This window comes from Cuculus canorus, chromosome Z, assembly GCF_017976375.1.
Source record: "Cuculus canorus isolate bCucCan1 chromosome Z, bCucCan1.pri, whole genome shotgun sequence".
Classification (NCBI taxonomy): Eukaryota; Metazoa; Chordata; class Aves; order Cuculiformes; family Cuculidae; genus Cuculus; species Cuculus canorus.
Genome location: NC_071441.1, coordinates 65825517 through 65848217, shown reverse-complemented (window position 1 = coordinate 65848217; position 22701 = coordinate 65825517). Strand labels below are relative to the sequence as shown.

Genomic DNA, 22701 nt, shown 5'->3' with positions numbered 1-22701 from the left:
GAAGTGAGGGCGGGTCGGCGAAAAGCCGGAAGTGAGGCCAGCGAGCGGACGCGTGGTAGTGCAGGGAAGATGGCGGCGGCCAAGAGACAGCGTGGCCCCTTGGCGGCGCGGCCGAACAAGCGCGCTAAGAGGGCGCCGATAGCGGCCGAGCCCGCCCCGCAGCCGGGCCCCGAGGAGTACAGCGTCCCGCCGCCCGTCTCGCAGGTACCGCCCGGCCTCGCCCGCAGTCCTCGAGGCACCGCGTCCCCGGGCCCAGCTCGGGGTGTGAGGGGGTGCTGGGAGCCGAAGGAGCCCGGCGGCTGAGCCGGGGCGGAGGGGCGTGCTCCGAGTTGTTTGTAACCCCAGCACAAACCAATGTGCGGCGTCGCGAGTTTTTGCGTTGAAAACGTGCAAAAAGCGCTGTTCCGGTCGGTGAAAATAAGATGCATCGCTTTTATCATAGATCGGTTTGTGTCGGAAGGGAGCTTAAGCCCATCTATCCTGTTCCAAGCTCCTGCCATGAGCAGGGTCGCTTCCCGCTGGATCAGGTTGTTGCTCCCCGTCTGGCCTTGAACACCTCCAGGGATGGGGCAGCCACGACTTCTCTAGGAAACCAGTGCCAGTGCCTCACCATCCTTACAGGAACAAATTGCTTCCTAATATCGAATCTAAATCTCCCCCTTTTCAGCTTAAAACTGTTTTTTCTCGTCCTGTTCCTGCACTCTGTGATAAAAAGACCCACCTCAGCTTTTCTGTAGCCTCCTTTAAGTACCAGAAGACTGCTAGAAGATATCCCCAGACCCTTCTCTTTTTTTGGCTGAACGACCTGAAATCTCAGCCTCTTAGCGTTGGATAATTTCTCCTATAGAAGGTATTATATATATAGAAATTATGTTGGTTCCATTTAGGAATCATCTGGCGATGATCTTAAGTGTCGACATCCTAGGTGTCGATAAGCGTCTTATTATTCTCTTGAAAAAAAACCCCACCTTCTCATCACACTGGATTGTGCTTTGAGGCCGTGGCTGAGTTTATTTCACAGGACAGGAGGGTGCCTGCTGTGAATTGGTAGCTCCTGTGGCTTTCTTGATACCTGGGTGTGTTGTACAAGTGACAGGTTTTATGCAGGAGTAGGATGGACAGTGATTCTTCACGTAAAAACTTGTGTCTGTAGGGAAGTCATTGTGCTTGCTGAGAGATTGATGCTCAGCAAGTGGACAGATGAAGTTAGTAATGAATATTCTTGCCATGTCTTTCCGTTTTTGACGTCTGTTGCTGCTGTGTTGTAGTAGTTTAAAGGTCAGAAACTTCCTGCTTAACTTTTATGTCTTTTTTTCTAGGGTAAATGGAAAAACAAGGAGCGAGTGCTTATTTTCTCTTCTCGTGGAATCAATTTCAGAACAAGGCACCTGATGCAAGACTTAAGGACATTGATGCCTCACTCTAAAGCAGGTGGGGTTTGGCATCATTCCTCGTTTATGTTTTCAGAATAGTTTTAAACCAAGAGCTTCTAACAACATGTTGTTTTTAAAAAATTGGTACATAGCTGTTTTGATGAAACTTTTTATCTTCAGCAAAGAGCAAATCTCTTTTGAGCCAACAAATACAGCAACTGTCATTATATCCTAACATTTTCTTGGTGATAACTCCTGTCACCTCAGTCCTGTAAGTACACAGATACTTTCATTGCTTGCTTTATTGACTAACATGGCTCAAACAATTAGATAGTTAATCTTTTATTATAACCAGTAAAACTTATACAAAAGGACCGACTGTTAAAAGAACTTGTATTAAATAACGTTCCAGCCTTCTGAATGTTTTTCTTTGTCTTCCAGATACTAAAATGGACCGCAAGGACCAGTTGTTTGTAATTAATGAGGTAATCCAGGATTTAACTAGTGCTGCTTTTTTATTTTTCTCTGGAAATTCAGTGTGCAAGAGAAAAGGGCAACAAAGCTCAAAGGATCCCATACCAGTTAAAGGAGTGGTATAACTTCATAGAGAATTATTGATATTCAAAAAACGCTCATGTTAAAAAAGGAAGTTGACTTTTGGTAAATAAATCCAAAGTGAAACTTTTGATTATACGTAGACTTTTGTCATGAATAAATACAACAAAGTGCTTTTCTGTATAGCTGAAAGGTGTGTTACAGTTTATACTTGGAAGAAAGAAGGGAGAAATATGTAGCTCCGCCAAACGGTGTTGTAGGACATAGGTAGTTTTGAAACTAGAATCTAATCTCACAGCTCCTGCTCTGATGTTTTTATCCTGGAGAGCTTATCAGATTGCTTGTAGCTTTAGGGAGGTTATTAATCCTACTAATAGATACGTGAGATTTTTCAACAAAACAAGTGCTCCAACATAAGTTTGGTCATCAGTAGGTGTAATTTGATAGGGCAAGACCTTTGCTTTGAATTCCTGCTTTGGAGAGGGGGAAAGTGTTAGAGATTGATGTGGAAAGTTTTTGAAAATATCTTCAGAATTTTTTAAACAACGAATTTGATGTGTCTTGTGTAGGTATGTGAAATGAAAAACTGCAACAAGTGCATCTTTTTTGAAGCCAAAAAGAAACAGGATCTTTACATGTGGTAAGGAAATGTTATATTTTCTTATATTTCTGTATGTAGCTGGGGATGCTTCCATTCTGTCTAAAGTTTCTTACTGTAATAGTGAATATGCATGGAATAGTTAGGCTTAGTTAAATCTGCACTAATTGTGCGCTTTTATGGGTAGCGCAAGTGTAGGATGTCTGACCAGCTTTTGTATACTGTTTACAGCAGCTTTTTACGAATTTGTTTAGAAAGCAACTAATTATAAGTATGTTAAAGGAACTCCATAATGCCTTAAAGGCCACTGAAGTTATTTCAGTACCGAAATAGCTTCTTGGACTATAAGAACCCAGCATACTTTCTGGTTGCTGTTAACATTTTCCTTTTCTCTCTTCCTCACTTCCTGTCCTGTGCAGGCTTTCAAACATACCAGAGGGACCATCAGCTAAATTCTTAGTCCAGAACGGTAAGTTGGCTGACAATGCTGTGTTTGGACTCTGGCTTTCTTGTCCGTACAGTTTTCTGTAAATAGTAAAATGATTTCTTGCTGTAGTTCATACACTGGCTGAATTGAAGATGACGGGAAACTGCCTGAGAGGCTCACGGCCCCTTCTGTCTTTTGATCCAGTAAGTACAGGTTTTCTTTCATCAATATATTTCTATTTTCTTTATGTGACTGTTGCGTTTAGATTTGTAAAATTGTATTTTGTCTTTGTAGGCGTTCGACAAGGAGCCACACTATGCCCTGCTAAAAGAGTTGTTTATTCAGGTCAGTCTGCAGATCTGCCTCATTGAAATGGGTTTTTTTGGAAGATACTTAAAAATCTCAAATGCTTTTTTCAGTAGTAATTTTACACTTCTGAACTTGCAGCAGATCTTCAAAGGATCAGGGTCATGTGCTTAAAATCACACGTGTTCTTAAGTTTTGGGGTTTGAAGTGTAACCTGGGATCTTAGTAAATTTAATTTAATTAAAAATGAGCCATTTATATTAGGCCTTTTGCAATCACAGATACTTAGAAATAACTGTCTTTTTATTACAGATATTTAGCACACCACAGTATCACCCCAAAAGCCAGCCTTTTGTAGATCATGTTTTCACTTTCACCATTACAGATGAGAGGATCTGGTTTCGGAATTACCAGGTTGGTGGTGTCTTTTACCTTTTCAGATGGTTCTCAGTTGTCACAGTTTAGCTGTGCCCCAGCCAATTTTGGCAGCTAAAACCGAGCAGCTGGGCTCTCCTAATTCCCTTCTCCCAGCCCACTCCTAGGGAAAACGAAATGAGAGGAAAAAGACTCATGGGTTGGAAACTAAACTGTAGCAACTTTAATAAAATAGTAGTAGTAGTAATAATAATAATCATATACAAATATGAAATTGTGCCCCTACACCTCAATGACTATACATCACCACAAATGCTGTAGAGCAAGTCGGGAAAGGGTTCATGATCTCTCAAATTTATACAGAGTATGATGTCTATGGGATGGAATACTCTGTTGGTCAGTTTGGGGTCACCTCTTCTGTCTACCACTCCCTGCAGGTGTAACCCTTCTTTGTCTTTGACATACAGCACTCCAGTAGCTCAAAGATGGCCTTGTTTACTTTAGCAATAAGTATAAGCAATGGCCTGTCTGCATACCAGTGTGCTATATTATCATGGCTAAAGAGAGACATTGACAGAAAAACAAGTTACTTAGACAGGACTTAGCTGAAGTTAGAAAAGTGATTCAGCTTCAGCTCAAACCTTAACAGCAGTGGAGTAATTTCCTATTAAATCCATTTATTATAATAAAATGAAAAGAATCATTATTATCAGGATATGGCAATGCCTAGTGCTGGTACAAAGAAATTTCAGTGTCCTAAAATGACTTTCCTTCTTTGTCTCTGGAGACAGATGGTTTAAGCTCTGGGTACTTCAACTGACACTTTTCTAGTTGCCATTTGGTGACGCTTATCTTCGTAGCAGGAAGAAGTAGTCAAAGGCTAAGCTTGACCTGTCTTTTAACCTTACATGGTGCTTTGGCCCACAGTGTACTGGCGCTTACTTTCTAGTGGGGGAATTCACAAATTGCTGGTAATCCTTAAGTGCTTGCTCGAACATGGAAGAACTGCTTTATATGCAGAACTGTGCGTGTACAACTCCAATTCATCAGCTTCGGTGGCATTGTGTCTTGAATTTAGATGCAGTTGTGTATCGCTGTATTCAAGGTGCCTACGAGGTCATACACTTTGATTCAGTCTTTGGGAAAATGTTCTTTTTATTTCAGATAATAGAAGAAGATGCATCTCTAGTAGAAATTGGGCCTCGTTTTGTCCTGAACCTCATAAAAATCTTCCAAGGTAGTTTTGGAGGACCAACTCTGTATGAAAATCCCCATTACCAATCCCCAAATATGGTAAGCAGCTTGTCTTTTCTTTCATTTGCAGTCTATGCAGGAGAATCATGCATGCCATTCCCTGGGACCTTTCATAGGAAAGAGTACCCCAACTGATCACCATTTGAGAACAGAGTGTGTAAAAATTGAATGAATGCTAGATTGATGTCACTGAAAAGGTGACATGATGCTAAGAATTTTGACAGTTAGGCAGAGAAATGACCACCTGTTTCTTTAATACCTGATTTCTTCCATCTCGCTTATTTGAAACCTGATGTAATTTAAATTCTTATTTCTATAGCATCGACGGCTGGTAAGATTGTCCGTGGCGGCTAAGTTTAGAGAGAAACAGCAAGTGAAGGAAGCACAAAAGATTAAGAAAACAGGGAGCAAGGTGCTTATTAAAGAAGATCCCACTGAAGTGGTCTTTGAAACTCCCAGTGAAGAAAAGCCAGTGGAAATACAGCTCGTGAAGCCAGAGTCAAAGCCAATTGTTAAAGATAAAAAGAAGCCACGCAAAATTCAGCGGAAGAAGCAAAAAAAGCTTTTCAGAACTGAAGCATCAGCGTAAACGTTACAAGTGGTGAAACTAGCCATATGACATAATATTGTAAATACTTGTTTTTACAGGCAAAACTAACATGACTTCAATTTTAAGTAAAGAAAATATTGATGTCTTTATTGGGCTTGAGTTTGTAGTCTTATTGTCTTTCTCTCTTTTGAGAGGATTTCGGGTTTTGAAAAACGTCGCGGTAACAGAGAAGACACCAAGATATTTCTGCTTTTGAGAATTGGCCTTTTACACTTGAATGCCTTTGGGAGACAGGTCACTGTGACATGTACAAGGCCTAAAAATTACTGGGTGGTCATTGATGCTTGTAATGAACTGGAATTCAATCCGACAGCAGTAGAAAGTCCTTGTAAAAGTTATAATTTTGTAGGAATTCTCTCTTGGAGAGTGGTGGTGTTCATTTTTTTCCTCCCTGTAATCCCAAGGGAATGCAAAGGGCTATTGGCCTCTTAATTGCTTTTTTTCATTAATAGTAAAAAAGCTGCAAATTTAATGGTAACTCCTGTACCTAAACAGGTTCTTAGAACCTGAAACATAGCTTTGTGGGAGAAACAGACTAAGGTAGGATTCTAGCCCTTCAGACCAAATTAATTGCAGGTTCCCAAGAGAGAAGAGGTACAATGCTACCCATTAACGAGTATCAAAGCAATACACCTACAGTAGCCTGAAATAGGATTGCCCATGGTTCTCTGTCACAGCAATGGTGCTTAAAAGCATGTAATTCCACTTCTATATGCTTACGCATGCTAGCAATCTTTACTTTTTTTGCAAAAATGCTGTCATCTTGGTTCAGTTGTACATGGCGTTTAGGTCTTGTTTTTCAAAGTAGACTTATTCTATACAGGTATTTCCATATCGAAGTAGCAAATAAGCTTCAAATATTGCTCAACAGTCATTAGAACCAAAAGCCTTGATTTTGCTTGTGACTAATGCCTATGCTTTAAATGCAGCCAAGTTCCTTGTGCACTGATGAACAGCAGAAAATGAAGTTTGTTTCACTGTGGTTCTTGCTCGCTGTCTGACAGTGGCCACTGCCTCAGAGATGCAGCATGAGGACATTGTTAATTTGGGGCTGTATTTTCACAAAGCTTTTATGAAGTTATTGTCTATTCCTCTGCCCATTTTTTAGATGCAGTTAAATAAGCTGTGATGTTTGTAAGTTACCAGCTGGAACAAGGAAGACTTGAGAGACTTGAGGTATCAACCTCCAACCAGACTAAAAATTTTCAACCATAATTGGGTGAGAATTTCTCTGTAGCAAAAGTCCAATTCTAATTTTTCTTGAATGATTTCAGCAAATAGTTACAGACTTCTCTTGGGCTGTTTCTTTATTACCTTTCTTTAATCTGCTTTCCGATTTCAGATCTCATGGCCTGCTTCTGTCACCATTTTCAGTGCTGTCTTCCTGTCTGCTCCCCTTACTTCCCTGTATTTGCAGGTCTTGCTTATGCCTTGCTCCTGTTTGGTTCCTCTGTTGGTTTCAGCCTCTGGCATCTTGGTGCTGAGCAGACACTGCCGGCACAAGCGGAAGCTCACCTGTTAAGTGCTAAATGTCCCACCCAGCAGGGCAAGGGAAATTCGGTGTCACCTCTGTGATGAGGTGGTCTGTGTGCCATAACATTGGAAAGGGACTGGTAAACACAGGCATCTGCTCAGTTTGTGTAGTTTAATAGAGTCACAGAATATCTCGAGTGGAAGGGACTCGCACAGATCAAGTGCAACTTCCTGCTGCTTGCAGGGCTACCTGAAAAAAACCTGCCTGACTAAAAGCATTGTGCAGATGCTCCTTGAACTTTGACACGTTTGGTGCCATGACCACTTCCCAGGGAGCCTGTTTCAATGACCAACTATCCTCTTGGTGAATTACCTTTTCCTCATGTCCAGCCTAAACTTTTCCCTGATCCAGCTTCGTTCCATTCCCTGTGTCCTGTCACTGGTCATCAGAGACAGGAGATCAGCAGCTGCACACCTTGAGGAAGCTGTAGACTGCGATGAGGGCACTTTAACTTTCTTTTCTACAAGCTGAACAAGCCAATCAAAGTCCTGTCCTTGAGACTTCTCACTATTTTTGTCCCCTCCTCTGGACACACTGAAATAGTTGTGATGTCCCTACATTGAGGAGCCCCAAACTGCACACCGTGCTGGAGGTGGGGCAGTGTAGAGTGGGAGAGTCACTTCCCTTAACTGGCTGGCTATGCTGTGCTTGAAGCACCCCAGGACTCCACTCACCCTTTTGGCTTCCAAGGCACCCTGATGACTTATATTCAACTTGACATCAAGACTCCCCAGTCTCCAAATCTCATCACCCCACAAACTCAGTTCATGCAGTGCAAACTCGCACATGTCAAATATAGAGAGAGAGGTGGCATGGGCCAAACCTGGGATCTCTGAAGGGTGTGGGTGTCCAAAAAAAATAAATTGATGATGATAATGAGGCAGGGAGCTGTGCTGGCTGTACCTCTGACCTGAGTGGTCACACAAACTTCACCACAAGGTGGGCTACAAGGGTCTTCAAAGATGATCGAAGGACTGGAGCAACCTCCCATACGAGGACAGGCGGAGAGAGTTGGGGCTGTTCAGCGTGGAGAAGAGAAGGCTCTGAGGAGACCTTATAGTGACCTTACAGTAACTAAAGGGGCTACAGGAAAGCTGGAGAGGAATTGTTCATAAAAGAATATAGGGATAGGACTAGGGGCAACGGGTATAAGCTGGAGAGGGGCAGATTTAGACATGAGTACGAATTTCTTCACCGTGAGGGTGGTGAGGCACTGGCACAGGCTGCCCAGGAAGCTTGTGGATGCCCCATCTGGTGGGATGTCCCTGCCCGTGGCAGGAGGGTTGGAACTAGGTGATCTTTAAGGTCTCTTCCAACCAAACTATACTATGAAGGCATCTGATGGTTTGACATTGGGTGGCTGAGACTGAAACCCCACAGCAAGAGTGGGACAGTGGCTTCCTGGACTTCTTAGAGACAGGAGCACTAGTCTTACGAGGAGCAGCTGATGGCCAGACGCTCCCGCAGCTCCTCCCACCCTGTCCCTCCCCGGGGCGGCTCCTCCTCCCCGGTCCCTCCCCGGGGCGGCTCCGCCCCGCCCCGGCCGCTCGTTTCCTGCCGGCGCCGCCATGAAGTGTCACTACGAGGTGCTGGGGGTGAAGCGCGACGCCTCGGACGAGGAGCTGAAGCGGGCGTACCGGCGGCTGGCGCTGCGCTGGCACCCGGGTACGGGCCGGGGGACGGGGCAGCCCCTGGTCCTCGGGGATGGGGCTCGGAGGGAGGGGGCAGCGCCCCTGGTCCTCGTGTCAGGGCTCAGGGCAGCCCCTTGTCCTTGGGGTCAGTGCTGGGAGGGGACAGGGCAGGTCCTGTTCCTCGGGGGGGGACAGGGCAGCCACCTTGTCCCCATGGCCAGGGCAACCCCTTGTCGCCGCAGACAGTGCTCGGGGGTATAGGGCAGCCCCCCCTTGTCCTTGGGGTCGGTGCTTGGGAGGGATGGGGCAGACCCTTTTCCCCGTAGGTGGTTCCTGGGAGGACAGAGCAGCCCCCCCTTATCCCTACAGCCAGAGCAGCCCATTGTCTTTTGGGTCAGGGCTCGGGGGGAACGGGGCAGCTCCTGTTTCTGGGGGGGGAAAGGACAGCCCCCCTCGTTCCCATGGCCAGGGCAGTCCCTTGTCCCCACAGTCAGTGCTCGAGGGGGATGGGGCAGCGCCTCTTCCTCGGTTTTCCTGGTGCTTGAGAGGACAGGGCACCTGCCCTTGTCTTTGGGGCCAGTGCTTGGGGAAGGCGACAGGGCAGCCCCTGTTCCTCGCTGTTGGTCCTCGGGGGAGAGATGGGGCACCCCCCCTTGACCTTGTGTCCAGGACTCAGGGCAGCCCTTTGTCCCCGAAGTCAGTGCTTGGGGGGTAGGGCAACCCCTGATCCTCATAGCTGGTTCTTGGGGGTGACAGGGCAGCCCCCCTTGTCCCCATGGCCAGGGCTCAGGGCAGGCTCTTGTCCCCACAGTCAGTTCCTGGGGGGCAGGGCAGCCCCTGTTCCTGGTGCTCGAGGGCATGGGGCAGCCTCTCTTGTCCTTGGGGTCAGTGCTTGTGTCTTACTGGGCAGCCCCTGTTCCCAGTGCTGGGTGGCGGGGGACAGGGCAGTCTCTTGGGGTCAGTGCTTGGGTGAGATGGGGCAACCCCCCTTCAAGTCCAGTTCTCAGGACAGCCCTTGTCCCTGGAGTCAGTGCTTGAGGGACAGGGCAGTCCCTGTTCTTTGGGGCTGGGCCTTGGAAGGCATGGGGCAAACCCTATTTCTTGGGTCAGTGCTGGGGTGTGGGTGCGCGGAACAGGGCTTGGTGGCAGGGGGTGTGATATGGTGCCTGTCCTGGGCTCCTGCAGCGTATGCTGCCATCCCAGGTGCATCGTTTACTCTTCCACCAAATCTTTTTTTATCTTTTACAGATAAAAACCTAGAGAATGCAGAGGAAGCAGCAGAACAGTTCAAATTAATCCAGGCAGCATACGACGTGCTCAGTGACCCCCAGGAAAGAGCCTGGTGAGCAGCCTGTGTTCAGTAATGGTCTGGAAAGGGATCCTTTGGTTTTGGCTCAGCCAGCACTTTGGTTCACTTTTAGCTGGGCCTTGCAGCATGACCCGCTTGGGTTGAGGCTGTGCCATGGTTATGTGCCATGCACTGTGGTGCTTTGTGGGGAGGCATAGCACCCTTGTGGTGTTTCAGGGGTGGCAGTGAGCTGGGCACTGACGGCTGCTATGAGGGTACTCAGGGGACATGCCATCACTGGCCTCCTCTGCCACTTCATGTGCTTCACACCTCCCAGAGCATGTGAACATAGGTATCCCTGTCCCTCTGGTCACAGCCCTCCCTGCCTTGCAGACAAGACCCAGCCCCACGCTGAGGGAATACTAGTCTTTAATGTGGTACCAAAGACTGCAGAGAGTCAGCTATGATGGCAGACGCAATGTCCTGTTTCTGTAACAGTCCTAATTTGAAATACCACAAGCTTATCTTTTTAAGACATTGCTACTTTAAATCCTCTGTGTCACCTCTTTCTCTCATAAAATCGTAGAATAGTTTGGGTTGTAAGGGACTGTAAAAATCATCTGGTCCCATCCCCCTGACATGGGCAGGGGCTCCTTCCACTAGATCAGGTTGCTCAAAGCCTCATCCCACCTGGCCTTGAACACCTCCAGCGGTGGGGCATCCACAGCTTCTGGGCAACCTGTTCCGGCTCCAGTTTCAGATGAGCTGAAGCACCTACCGGGTTGTACAGCCCAAACCTCCTGTACTAAGTTTGTCCTCCTTTAAGGAAAGTACTGTTTTTCAGTTTTTATATACTAATGTAAAATTGGGGGCGTTCTTGGTGTGTGTGTAAATATTGGATTATTTAAATAACATCCTACTCATTTCTGAAAGCTTATTGAAATATCTTGCTCAAATGTGTTTGCTTCTTTACTGTTAAGAAATTACTGCTCTAGATATTGCAGATGGAAGTAGTAGTAAATAAACTAAAGGTCAAGAGAGAATATTTACTGGGCCTGTCTTGTCTCTCTGAAGACTTTGGCTATGAGACACAGATTCCAGGCACTGGCCTAAGCTCTGTGTTGAGGTGATACACTTACTGTTAGCTGTCTCTTACAAGCACTTGGGATTGTTCTGTGTCACTACATCCTTGATATTGTCAATTTTTCCTAGGTATGATAATCACATCGAGGCTCTGCTGAAAGGAGGAGTTGATGGAGAGTATCAAGATGATAGTTTAGACCTGCTACGCTACTTCACTGTTAGCTGTTACTCTGGATACGGAGATAATGAAAAGGTATTGAATTTATTCATATTCAATGAATCAATTTAAATTTCATGAAAAGCGTCGGCATTTGCTTTGTGTTGAAAAGCTGCACGTGGAATTGTTGAGCACAGGTAGTAATAATACATAAATCTTTCGAAGGCAAAACTATTTATACTAGAGGTTTAGGGAAGCTTTAGTTCTTGCTTATTGTCCAACAATTACTTAGTCATGATTTCTGGCTATACCATGCAATCACAGAATGTGTCTGTCTGTATATTATATATGTACATTTTATAGTGAAGCATTCCAATGCATTGCAGTACCATGTGTCTATTCAGAAGTAACTTTAACAAGCTAGAGTGCTTCAGGCTAATTAAAAACAGTGCAATAACTGCCTGGGGGAAGTGTGCTTCCTAGAATTGAATTCCGTGTTACATTTTAAGGCATTCATCATAAATGCCTTAAAAGCTCTGGGTGATTAGAAAACCCCCTGCCAGAGGATCCTTATTTGTCTTTGGGCTACTATAGTAGGGGTGTGTTAGTAACATCTTAATTTAGAAAGAAAAGAGGTAGTTAAGGCACTTAATAATGAATTCTGCACTTGGAACTTCCTCCGGAGTGGATCCTGTATGCAATATCTCCAGCATCCTGAAACTTTTTTTGATTTCAAATTGAATACAAAAACTTAAAGTGCCAGAGACGGATACCACATAAAAGAGAGAGAAATAAAAGCAGTGGGAGAGAATGGGAACTTTCTTAAACAGAAGGGTCTTACAAGGCTTGACTCGGAGTTGCTATTGCAGAACTGTAGTATTTCTGTAAAATACACTGCTGTGGTTGAGTGTTTGTACATCTATTGTTGAGCCATGCAAAAAGGATCAGAGTACGCTTATTTTTAAATTTTCTTTTAAAATTTCAGGGATTTTTTACAGTCTATCGACAAGTTTTTGAAAAGATTGCAAAGGAAGAGGTGGAATATACGACCCATGAAGGTACTGAAGAATTCCCTACGTTTGGATATTCCGATAGTGACTATGATACGGTAAGAGCAAGTGTAAATCTGAACTGTAAGTGACACAGTTAAGTCGGTTCTTTGTCCCATGTTGAAATCAAAGGAAGGGCTCCTGCTGATCTCTTGCGGCAAAACCAAACCTGTCTGTCTCCTGCCTTTTCTGCTACTGCAGGCCGTTACTGTAGAGGAAGTACTTGTACTCTGATTCATAATATTTAGATGACTTGAAATTGGTATTTCCTGTTGTACCATGTTGTTAGCCAGGCTCCTAGAGCAAGTCATCAAATACTTCACAGGGCTAACCATCAGTTATGCCAGTGGAACTGAAGTGTCTTGCCTTATTTAAGAAAACTGAATAACACAGCCTGCAGGAAATGGGAGATGTGACTGACCTGCACTGTGAGCTCCCACCATGATACTCATTATCTACAGTTATTCTGTAGTGCAACTTAATTTCAAAAATACTGTGTGCTTTCCTGTGGGAATCAAGAAAAGAAAATGTGTGGGAGACACTTCAATTCTTGTCATCTGGTTTGCCAGCTACTTGTGGTATTCTATTAGACTTAAATGTTTTTTTAAGATTACCAATATTTCTGTAGGAAATATTTCTGTATTTTTTGTAGGAAGAGAAAAATTGTAGGTCAATTAGATGCAGAAACAAAAGCAATCAGCTCCAAGTATAAGTAACAGGCAAAAAAAAAAAACCCACCCAGGAGTTCTGCAAGAGCTTCTATACAGTGTTCTGGGGAATGTCAGAGATGTTCTTGTATTTCAGGTAGCTGCTGAGGAAGAGGAAAGTCTTAGCTTTTGTGACAGCAGAGAAGAACTGTGTAGTGATGTACCCGCCTGAGGCCACAGCCATGAACCTTGGCATGTAGACAGGCCATTAGAAAGTAGTGTTGAGATGTTGATAGCTGTAGTCTGTGTGAATACCAGTGGCAGAAGGAGGGGAAGAGGAGATGCTAGAACAGTTATAAAACTGTTAGATTAAATACTTCTGTGAGATATTTCGAAATATATACAGTGGTGCACACAGGAGTAGGTAGTAAAATGGCAGCTTAATGGGGCAAGTCAGGCAAGAAGGGAGTTTAGGCATATCTTGTTTCTTGAATAGGCAAAATGCATAAGGTTAATAATTATTTGGAGGGGAAGAGAGAACCAAACAAAAAATAATTATGCCATTTTATTAATCCAGCATTTACTCAAGTACAGTAAAAGGAGGGAGAATAAGGAAAGATCATTTACTGTTTTCTTTAGTCTGAAAGCTACAGGGCATCATGCTAACCTGCAGTTGTATAATTTACTGATAAAACAGGAGTAAGTGCATCTTCTCATAGCCCATTGTTAAATTGTGCAAGTCACGATTCCATGCTGTTGTATATACCAACAATTTACATTGGTTAATGAAAGAAATATGAAACAAGGGCTATCAATTTCTGTCTTTCTCTGGAAGCAGAAAGCTGTACATGGAAGAAATAGCATTATGTTACGTGTGTTCGTTTTATTGCTCGTTTTGTGCACATCGTTGGCTGCTGTTGGAAATCTGTGACTGACTGTTGGTATGATGTGGTATGGTGGTTCTTAGGCAATACGTGCAAACGGCTGCTTGCAGATAGCTTATCTGATTCTGACTCTACTTTTCAGTTTGACAGGAAAAGTACAGCAAAGCTAAGTAACTGGACACCCGCATCAGCACGATCCAGTCCTGCCAGGGGATATCTTTTAGAAGTTGCAGTTTGGAGTAGTTCAGGCAAAGCTATTATTCAACTTAGTTTGATGTTCTAGGGATGATATTGGAGGTTTCTCTAAACCTTCGTGTAATTTCTCTGTACTCTGGAGAAAAACTGTGGGCTGTGTAGAAGATGTAAAGCTGCTATAGAAGTCCTGAATTATTTGGTATAGATTTCATCTCCTTCTAAACAAGTGACTTGCTTTTTTTTTTTTTCCTTGTAGGTAGTCCACCCTTTCTATGCTTATTGGCAGAGTTTTTGTACTCAGAAAAACTTTGCTTGGAAAGAAGAATATGACACACGACATGCCTCAAACCGCTGGGAGAAACGAGCCATGGAAAAAGAGAACAAGAAAACGAGAGATAAAGCAAGGAAAGAAAGGAATGAACTGGTCCGTCAGCTAGTAGCCTTTGTTCGTAAAAGAGATAAAAGAGTACAGGCTCATAGAAAACTCATAGAAGAGCAAAATGCAGAAAAAACTAGGAAAGCAGAGGAATTTCGGAGGCAGCAGAAGCTCAAACAAGCCAAGTATGTAAACATGGAACAAATCTTTTCTTTTAAACTTGGAGAAACTATCCATAAGGATAACATATAGAGTTAGATTCTAATAGTGGCTCCACTTACTGTGTTAAACACCCTTGAAAATCTTGTTTATTAGTTTTGATCTCAAGCCTGAGGTTGTTAAAACCTGAGTCTCTCTGCATTGTACTGACAGTTCTGAGTCCAGGCACTAGCTGGAGCAGAATTCGGCTGTACAGTGATGCATTTTTTGGTAACCTGGGCCACACTTAGATGTAGGAAACTGAATTGGTACATTGCCATATTGCTGAGTGACCAAGTACCATCTCTTCATGGGTTTTTTGTTGTCCTGTTCTGTTTGTGCATTTGGTTCTTTCAGCGGGTAAAAGCAGCTATACTGCTTTGAAGACTGAGCTAACTTGCCTGATATCCGCTTTGTAGCATTTTGTGCCTGAAATTCATGTAGACATTCAAGTACATTAATACCTCATGCAGTGTACATGTGCCCATTGACATTATAGATTAACTACCTAGATTTCCAGGCCCTACAAGCAATTGCTTATTCCATCATAAAGTACCACAGAAGAACAAGTTATCTTTTAAAACATACTGGTTTTGTAATTCCCGTCTCCTAAACACATTGTAGAAGTTACAATATTGTTCTATTTAAAGGCTTGCTGAGCAGTATAAAGAACAGAGCTGGATAACTATGTCAGATCTGGAGAAAGAACTGCAAGAGATGGAGGCGCAATATGAAAAGGAATTCGGGGATGGATCAGATGATGAAGATGAATTAGAAGAACTGGAGACAAAAGTCATTGAAGGTGTGTGAGCTGATTTGTAGTGAGTTGTTGTGGCTTGAGTATTGGCTCAGTGCACTCAAAGCACTAGATTCACGGTTCTGGCTGTAGTGCAACTCCCTGCCTCCAGCTGAGGCATGCCAGGATAGAGTCCAGCCTCTCATGTTCTCCATGGGATTAGGCTACAGTTAATTTATGTTAATGTGTGACTTGGTGAGATGGTCTTGATCTGTCTGCATGCCAATAATGCGGAGAAGCTGGATGTCCGTGTTGTGACTATTTTCTGGGGCTTTAAGGGCAGCTTGCTCAAAAATCACTCATCTGACTTTGTCTCTCTGATCCCTGCTGATCTCTGTAGACAAACTGAATGACGATGCTGAAGAAGCTGAGTTTGTTGAGGGTCTGTTCTGCCCTGCTTGTGACAAATGGTTAAAAACTGAGAAAGCGTAAGTGCTTGTGGTTGGGGATTTGGGGGTTGGAGTGTTGGCTTTTTACTTGTAAAAAAAAATGCATTTTAAGGAATTTTCAGTTTCACATAAGTCAGTGTTGTCCTTCCAATAGAGATATTGTCAGGGCAGAATTTTCCATACTTAGTGGTGATGGATAATGGGCCTGCAGTTAATTTGTATGTAAATACAACAATGTTTACTCAGAGGTATCTGCAGTCATGATCTGCTGGTCTTCACAGCATGAAAAATCATGAAAAATCAAAGAAGCACCGAGAAATGGTAGCTCTGTTACGACAGCAACTGGAAGAAGAGGAGGAGAAATTTCCTGTGTCTCTGAATGATGCAAGTAGAATACATACCGAAGAAGAGGAAGAAACTGACGACATGCCCAAGCAGAAGTACTTTAAATTGGTTTCATTTTTATCATGACTAATGATTTCATAAGTCTGAGAGACCCTCAGAGGGGACCTTCTGATGATTTATAGTTGTATTGGGATTCATGGTAGTGTGCAATTTAAAATATTGCTTAGCATCAGAGTTCCAGTAAAATGTAGGGGTTAGTTTGACTGGATTCAGATGTAGGATAATAATATGATAATTTCTCTCCTTCGTAAAGTTACATGGTACAGAAAAGTAGCAGTTGTTATCTTTTTGAACAGGGAAACTTGCAAGGACCAGTGATTATTGATTTGTTACTTTTTTGGTACTTCTTGTCAGCTGGATACTGTCACACAGATAATTAGAGTACTTAAAAACAGAAGTGCTGAAGTAAGTTGCACAGCTTTTTTTTTTGCATTATGAAAGCATAATACCAGCAATCTCACTAGTTTGTAGTACCATCCAGTGGGAAGTGTCCCTGCCCATGGCAGGGGGGTTGGAATGAAATGATCTTTAAGGTCCCTTCCAACCCAAACCATTCTGTGATTCTATGATCTTCAAGTTCAGTCTAACCAGAATAAATATTTTGCTAAATGCAGTGAGTAGTTTAGGAGAACTATTGTTTTCATTTCAGGCACGACTCATTTTCTTTGTGGCTACTGTCTCCATAGTATCATGTTGAGCTGATAAGTAAAAGTATAACTTGGCACCTTTTCAGGAATTGTACTTGTTTGTGATTTCCTTTACTTGAAGAGAGGTAATTTTATATTCTTATTTTTACAGACTCTCAAAGAAGCAGAGGAAGAAACAGAAAACAATGATGGTATGTATTCATATAATGATATTTAGGGACCTTTCAACCCAGTTTTCCTACCTCCTAGCCTATTTTTCAGGACAAAAACATTTAAAAGAGAACTTGAAATTCTACAGAACTTGAAGACCATTTTCAGATACTTTTAATTATCCTTTGGCAGCAAAATAATTTTTATTACATTTATTGTCATCATATTTTATGATAATAATCTCATAGACCTCCCTCTGTTCTCTTTATGCAGATCATAATATATGTGTTGCCTCTAAAAAGGCTACAGTCTGAAGTGTAAGGAAAATAAGATGGAAACAGGCAGGTAGGGAGAGTGCAAGGAATTGATCAGACAGACCAGTCATGTCCTTTAGTGTGTTAGCAGCTCAGTTGCTTGGTGGTTGTTTTCTGCTTTTGTTGCTACAGTTGTTAATTCTAAAAATATTGTTTGTAAATCTCCAATTTAGGAAAAAAACACAACCATATGATTGGCATCCTACTGTCAGTAGTTGTAGGAACCAGCACATCCATTTCACTTTGCATTTGCATTGTAAATGTGAGTAACAACAATCTGTTGTACTCCAGGATATGAGTCTGTGCATGGGACCAGTGCTGTTTAATGTGTTCATCAGTGATATAGAAGGTGAGATCAAGTGCACCCTCAGCAAGTTTGCAGATGATACCAAGCTGAGTGGTGCAGTTACCTCTTGAGAAGGATGAGATGTCATCCAGAGGGACCTGGACAAGCCTGAGAAGTGGGCCTGTGAGAACCTCATGAGGTTCAACAAGGCCAAGCGTAAGGTCCTACACCTGGGTCAGGGCAATCTACAGATTCAAAACAGGCTGGGGGATGATGTGATTGAGAGCAGCACTGCGGAGAAGGACTTGGGGGTGCTGGTTGGTGAGAAGCTTGATATGAGCCTGCAATGTGCTGCATCAAAAGAAGCGTGGCCAGCTGGTTGAGGGAAGTGATTCTGCCTCTCTACTCCACTCTTGTGAGACTCCACGTGGAGTCGTGTCCAGTTCTGAAATCCTCAATGTAAGAAGGATATGGAGCTGATAGAACAGGTCCAGAGGAGGGCTACGGAGATGATCAGAGGGCTGGAGCATCTCCCATACAAGGACAGGCTGGAAGAGCTAGAGTTGTTCAACCTGAAGAAGAGAAGACTCCAAGGAGACCTTATAGTGATCTTCCAGTACCTGAAGGGGCTACAAGAAAGCTGGGGAGGGACGTTCTACAAAGGCTTGTAGAGATAGAATTAGAGGCAATGCCTATAAACTGGAGAGGGGCAAATTTAGACTACACATAGGGAGGAATTTCTTCGCGATGAGAGTGGTGAGGCACTGGCACAGGTTGCCCAGGGAAGCTGTGGGTGTCCCATCCCTGGGTTCAAGGCCAGGTTGGATGGGGCCTTGGGCAGCATGATGTAGTAGAAGGTGTCCCTGCCCATGGCAGGGTCTGGAATGGGGTGATCTTTAAGGTCCCTTCCAACCCAAACTATTCTATGATTCTATGATAGGACAGATCTGTGCTGACAGCAGCAGGGTGAAATTCAAGAAAGCAACCCGTTTCAGACTTGAGTAGCATAACTGCCATATTGAGCAAACTTCTATCTGCCTTCCTCAAGCTTGATCCTTGTCAAGTCTTATCTCGACTGAATACCTCAGTCCTAGACTTGTCCCAGTAAGCTATCTGTACCATGTTCTGCCTCTTACATCCTTTCCCCAGGATGGTGTTGTATCTTCCCCTAACCTAAGCCCTGTAGTCTCCTATTATGTGTTCACCTTCTCTGCCCTGTCCCACACCATCATCCTCAAGCAACTTTGTGAACAATCCGTCCCCAGCTTTTTGTGAACAGTCTCTGCCCAGCTTTCTCAGAAAAGATGTTTACAAAGGCTTGTAGTGATAGAACAAGGGGGAACAGCTATAAACTGGAGAAGGGCAAATTTAGGCTAGACATAAGGAAGAATTTCTTCACCATGAGGGTGGTGAGGCACTGGCACAGGTTGCCCAGGGAAGTTGTGGGTGCCCTATCCCTGGAGGTGTTCAAGGCCATGTTGGATGGGACCTTGGGCAGCCTTGATCTAGTGGGATGTCCCTGTCCATGGCAGGGGGGTTGGAACTGGGTGATCTTTGAGACCTCTTCCAACCCAAACTATTCTATTATTCTATGAAACTTTCCTGAGACTTTCAAGGATCTGATTTTTCCTTGCTTCCCCTTGGCTGATATAGCGTACTCTGTCAGTATTGGCTTGCCTTTCTTAGAATCATAGAATGGTTTGGGTTGGAAGGGACTTTAAAGCCCATCTAGTTTCAACCACCCTGCCAGGGACACCTTCCACTAGATCATGTTGCTCAAAGCCTCATCCAACCTGACTTTGAACACCTCCAGGGATGGGTAATCCACGACTTCTCTGGGCAACCTATTTCAATGCCTCACCACACTCATAGCAGAGAATTTCTTCCTAATACCTAATCAAAATCCCCCCTCTTTCAGCTTGAAAGTGTTACCACTCATCTTAGCCCTGCATTCCACGATAGAAACCCTCCCCAGATTTCCTGTAAGTCCCTGTTAAGTACTGGGAGGCTGCTATAAGGTCTCCCTGGAGCCTTCTCTCCTCTAGCCTAAACAGCCCAAACGCTCTCAGCCTGTCCTTGTATGGGAGGCGTTCCAGTCCTCTGATCATTTTCATGGCCCTCCTCTGGACTCGCTCTAACAGATCTGTGTCCTACCTGTGTCATGTCCTTCTTGACTCCATGCAGGCCATTAGGCTGCTGTTCAGCTCTTGCCTCCTCAGTTTGAAATCTGAAGTTCTTCTCACTGTACAGGTTGTGGAAAGGCACCTTGCCTCCCATTAGTTTGGTTGCGAGGGCTTCTGCAGACTAGACAGTAGGTGCCACTCTTGCATAGCATGAGCTGGGATCTTGTGCAGAGACATTCCTCTGGAAACATGACTTCAGTTCTCTACCAAGCTCTACTATACAATGCAGAGAATTACTATGGTTTTTATTTTGTTTCCCTGAAGGTAGATTAGCCAAGCTTTTTTCAGGTAGAAAGATACTAGAGGTGACCAAGTTGCATTACTGTAGCGTTAGGTCAAATTTGTCATCCTACTTTTGGGAGCTGAGCCGTTCTCCTTCACACATGCTCAGGGGTTGATCTTTTGCCAGACTGCATATATTAGATCTACTCTGTTTTCTGGTGTGTGGAAAAGGCTGCCAGTGTTTCTGGGATTAGGGAGGGAAAACAGTGTGTCTATCAAGCCTCAGTCAGCTCAGTTATTTTGGCTTAATGGCACTAGCGCAGGTGACTGACACAGAAAGTTTTAGCCTAAATAATTAACTTTTTATTAACAACTTAAAGAAAACCATTATCTTATAACGTGAAATGGTAACCAGAACAGAATGACTCCTGTGTTTAATTAAAAGCTATCTTTGTTCTCCTCTTCCATAGTCCTAGAGGCTATTTTATTGGCATTTCTTCCCTTCATCACATGTGGCCTCACCTTTAAAAAGAGGAGAACTAAGGTTTTACCCATTACTATCTCTATAGTGTTACGTTCTCACACCCACTCATGTTTGAGGTAGATGAAGTGTAATGCTGTAAACGTGATGACTCCTGAACTTGAAGTAGTTAACTTGCATTTCTTCTGTTTGAACAGACTTACGAGGACTCTGTTGATAAGAGTGCCGATGAAGAAACTGTTGAACAAAAGGAGGTGTCCTGTGTGAACAAGGACAGTGGCCCAGCAGAGGAGTTGGTAAATGATAGCCAAAGATGTGCTATGTCAGAGGACACAAACACTACAGAAGATGTCAGCCAAGTGAATGAAGCAAAAACTGAAGCAAAAAGGTGTGCTGACTTACAATACCACAGTCACTGTGTCATTCTGTGTCATTTTTGGTACTGTCATGCAAGTATAGATTTACTCGCAAACATGAACCAGCTACTCCACCAAATCAGAGTGGAGTAAGTATGGTATTAAACAAGGAGCATATCTGCTTTGGAAATGGCATTTGACCAAAGACCCCTGTCACCTGACTTGCCAGTAGCTGAGTTATAATCTAGCAGAATCATGAGATCAACAATTGATCATATAAATGAAATTGCTTTATTTTTTTTGTTGGAAGCAATTGCGTTATGTTGTGTGATGGAAGAACAGGGGAAGCAGCAGAGACGTTGGTGACTGAGAATCATCCAAGACTTTTAATACTATGTTGAATAATCCTGTGCACTGATCTTAGTTTCTTTTTGCCTATCAGCAGTGTGAAGCTTAAAGGGAAAAAAGCCAAGGATGCAAAAAAATCTGCTAAGGCATCTGCAGAGCACCCAACAACGGTACGTCAAATTACTTATGCTATGTAAAAGCTGGTGGTCATATGACAACAAACAAGGTTGGTTGTTTCATTACTTCCAGCCTACAAATTCTGTCACCGTTTTTTCTTACTTATTAGTAATACTGGTATTTCTGTCCCTGTGATTTTATTAGAAACTTGAAGATTGGAATGTCAGCTTTTGTCCTTGCAGAATTGGAGTAAATTTCAGTTCTAAGAGTTGCTAGAGCTCTGTATCCAAGGTAGTTCGAATAAATCAAACAGCTGAAGACAGAGCTGCTGTCATCAGGTGGTTGCCAGGCAGTACATTTGCATATTTCCCAATACTTGGCAGAAAGTGCAAAATCTTGTAATAACTAAAGCTAAGATATTAATTTCTCTAAATCTCAGAGCCCAAACTATGATGTGTATTGTCAGGTGAGATCAGTATTATTCTTCATCTTGTATTAGATTTGCAAGGCTGTTTCTAAGTTCTACTTAGCGGTCTTAAATTCAAAAAGTCATATTTGTGATTGTTTTTAAATATATGTATTTAATTGTTAATCAGCAGTGGAATACTTGTGATAAAAACAAACAGCTTATTTGCATTTCATTTTCTAAGAGAAACTGCATACAACACATTGCTGTGTTCTGTTTATTACATATGAATGTGAAGCATTTTTTTTTTTTCTCCATTGTAGAATGAAGTCCCCATCCACTGTGTAACTTGCAACTGTGCATTTCCATCCCGAAATAAACTATTTGAACACCTAAAAGCCACAGGACATGCAAAAGCAACACAAGCACCAGCTGTAAATGGCACTGTGAACAGCAGAAACAAAAAAGAGAAACGTAAGAACAGATAGAACTTCGCTACCATGACAGTATTCAGAATTGTACATGAAAACTCTCCCAAAACTGAAAGGTGCACATTGCCTCTGTTCAATTTTTGAAACAGAGAAGGCAAGTCCTAATTTTGTGAAAAAAGGAAGATGTGATAAAGGGGATATTCTCTTGTGAAGGGTCCCGTGCTTTCTTTTGTTCTAACAGCCTTTCTTTAATGACTGGAGTTTACCTGCCACATCAGCAGCTTTTGTGTTGGGGATGGGGAAGCATTCATTCAAAGCTATTCACTTTCTGTTTGTGTAGAATAGCACGGATAAATTACCCACACAGAGGAAATAATAAATTATTTGAGCATTGTGTTGTTGCTTTTCTTTTGAGACAGCTTAGCTCAGGTCGAGCATAGCCAGCGGAAGGGTCTGTGCCACTTCGATCATCTATCAAAGGTGAAACATCAAGGCAAAGAAAACCATGGGCTTTTTTCTGCCATCCTCAGGGGTCCTTTCAAGTTACTGGCATTACATTAAACACCAGACAAAAGGGAAAAAGTATGATGGGAAAGCTGGTTAATCAGTTTTGACAATTCCTTTTGCTTC

At 43.2% G+C, this 22701-nt stretch overlaps 2 protein-coding genes across 3 annotated transcripts; both read left to right on the top strand.

Moving 5' to 3' along the window:
- Nucleotides 1-8: 8 nt before the first annotated feature.
- Nucleotides 9-5675, top strand: BRIX1 (biogenesis of ribosomes BRX1). Its single transcript, XM_054054922.1, has 10 exons — nt 9-204; nt 1320-1431; nt 1815-1858; nt 2498-2568; nt 2946-2995; nt 3083-3156; nt 3248-3298; nt 3572-3673; nt 4799-4927; nt 5208-5675. Exons 1-10 carry the CDS (start codon nt 70-72, stop codon nt 5475-5477), a joined length of 1038 nt encoding a protein of 345 aa, XP_053910897.1. The 5' UTR covers nt 9-69; the 3' UTR covers nt 5478-5675.
- A 2886-nt stretch (nt 5676-8561) lies between these two features.
- On the top strand, nt 8562-22465 carry DNAJC21 (DnaJ heat shock protein family (Hsp40) member C21). Of its 2 annotated transcripts, none has more exons than XM_054054622.1 (12): nt 8562-8697; nt 9912-10005; nt 11164-11287; nt 12177-12299; nt 14223-14527; nt 15191-15342; nt 15677-15764; nt 16007-16165; nt 16929-16968; nt 20611-20801; nt 21215-21287; nt 21964-22465. In XM_054054622.1, exons 1-12 carry the CDS (start codon nt 8601-8603, stop codon nt 22126-22128), a joined length of 1611 nt encoding a protein of 536 aa, XP_053910597.1. In that variant the 5' UTR covers nt 8562-8600; the 3' UTR covers nt 22129-22465. The 2 variants fall into 2 exon arrangements, with proteins under 2 accessions (XP_053910597.1, XP_009564409.2); XM_009566114.2 differs by having other exon boundaries at nt 21212-21287.
- Nucleotides 22466-22701: the final 236 nt, after the last annotated feature.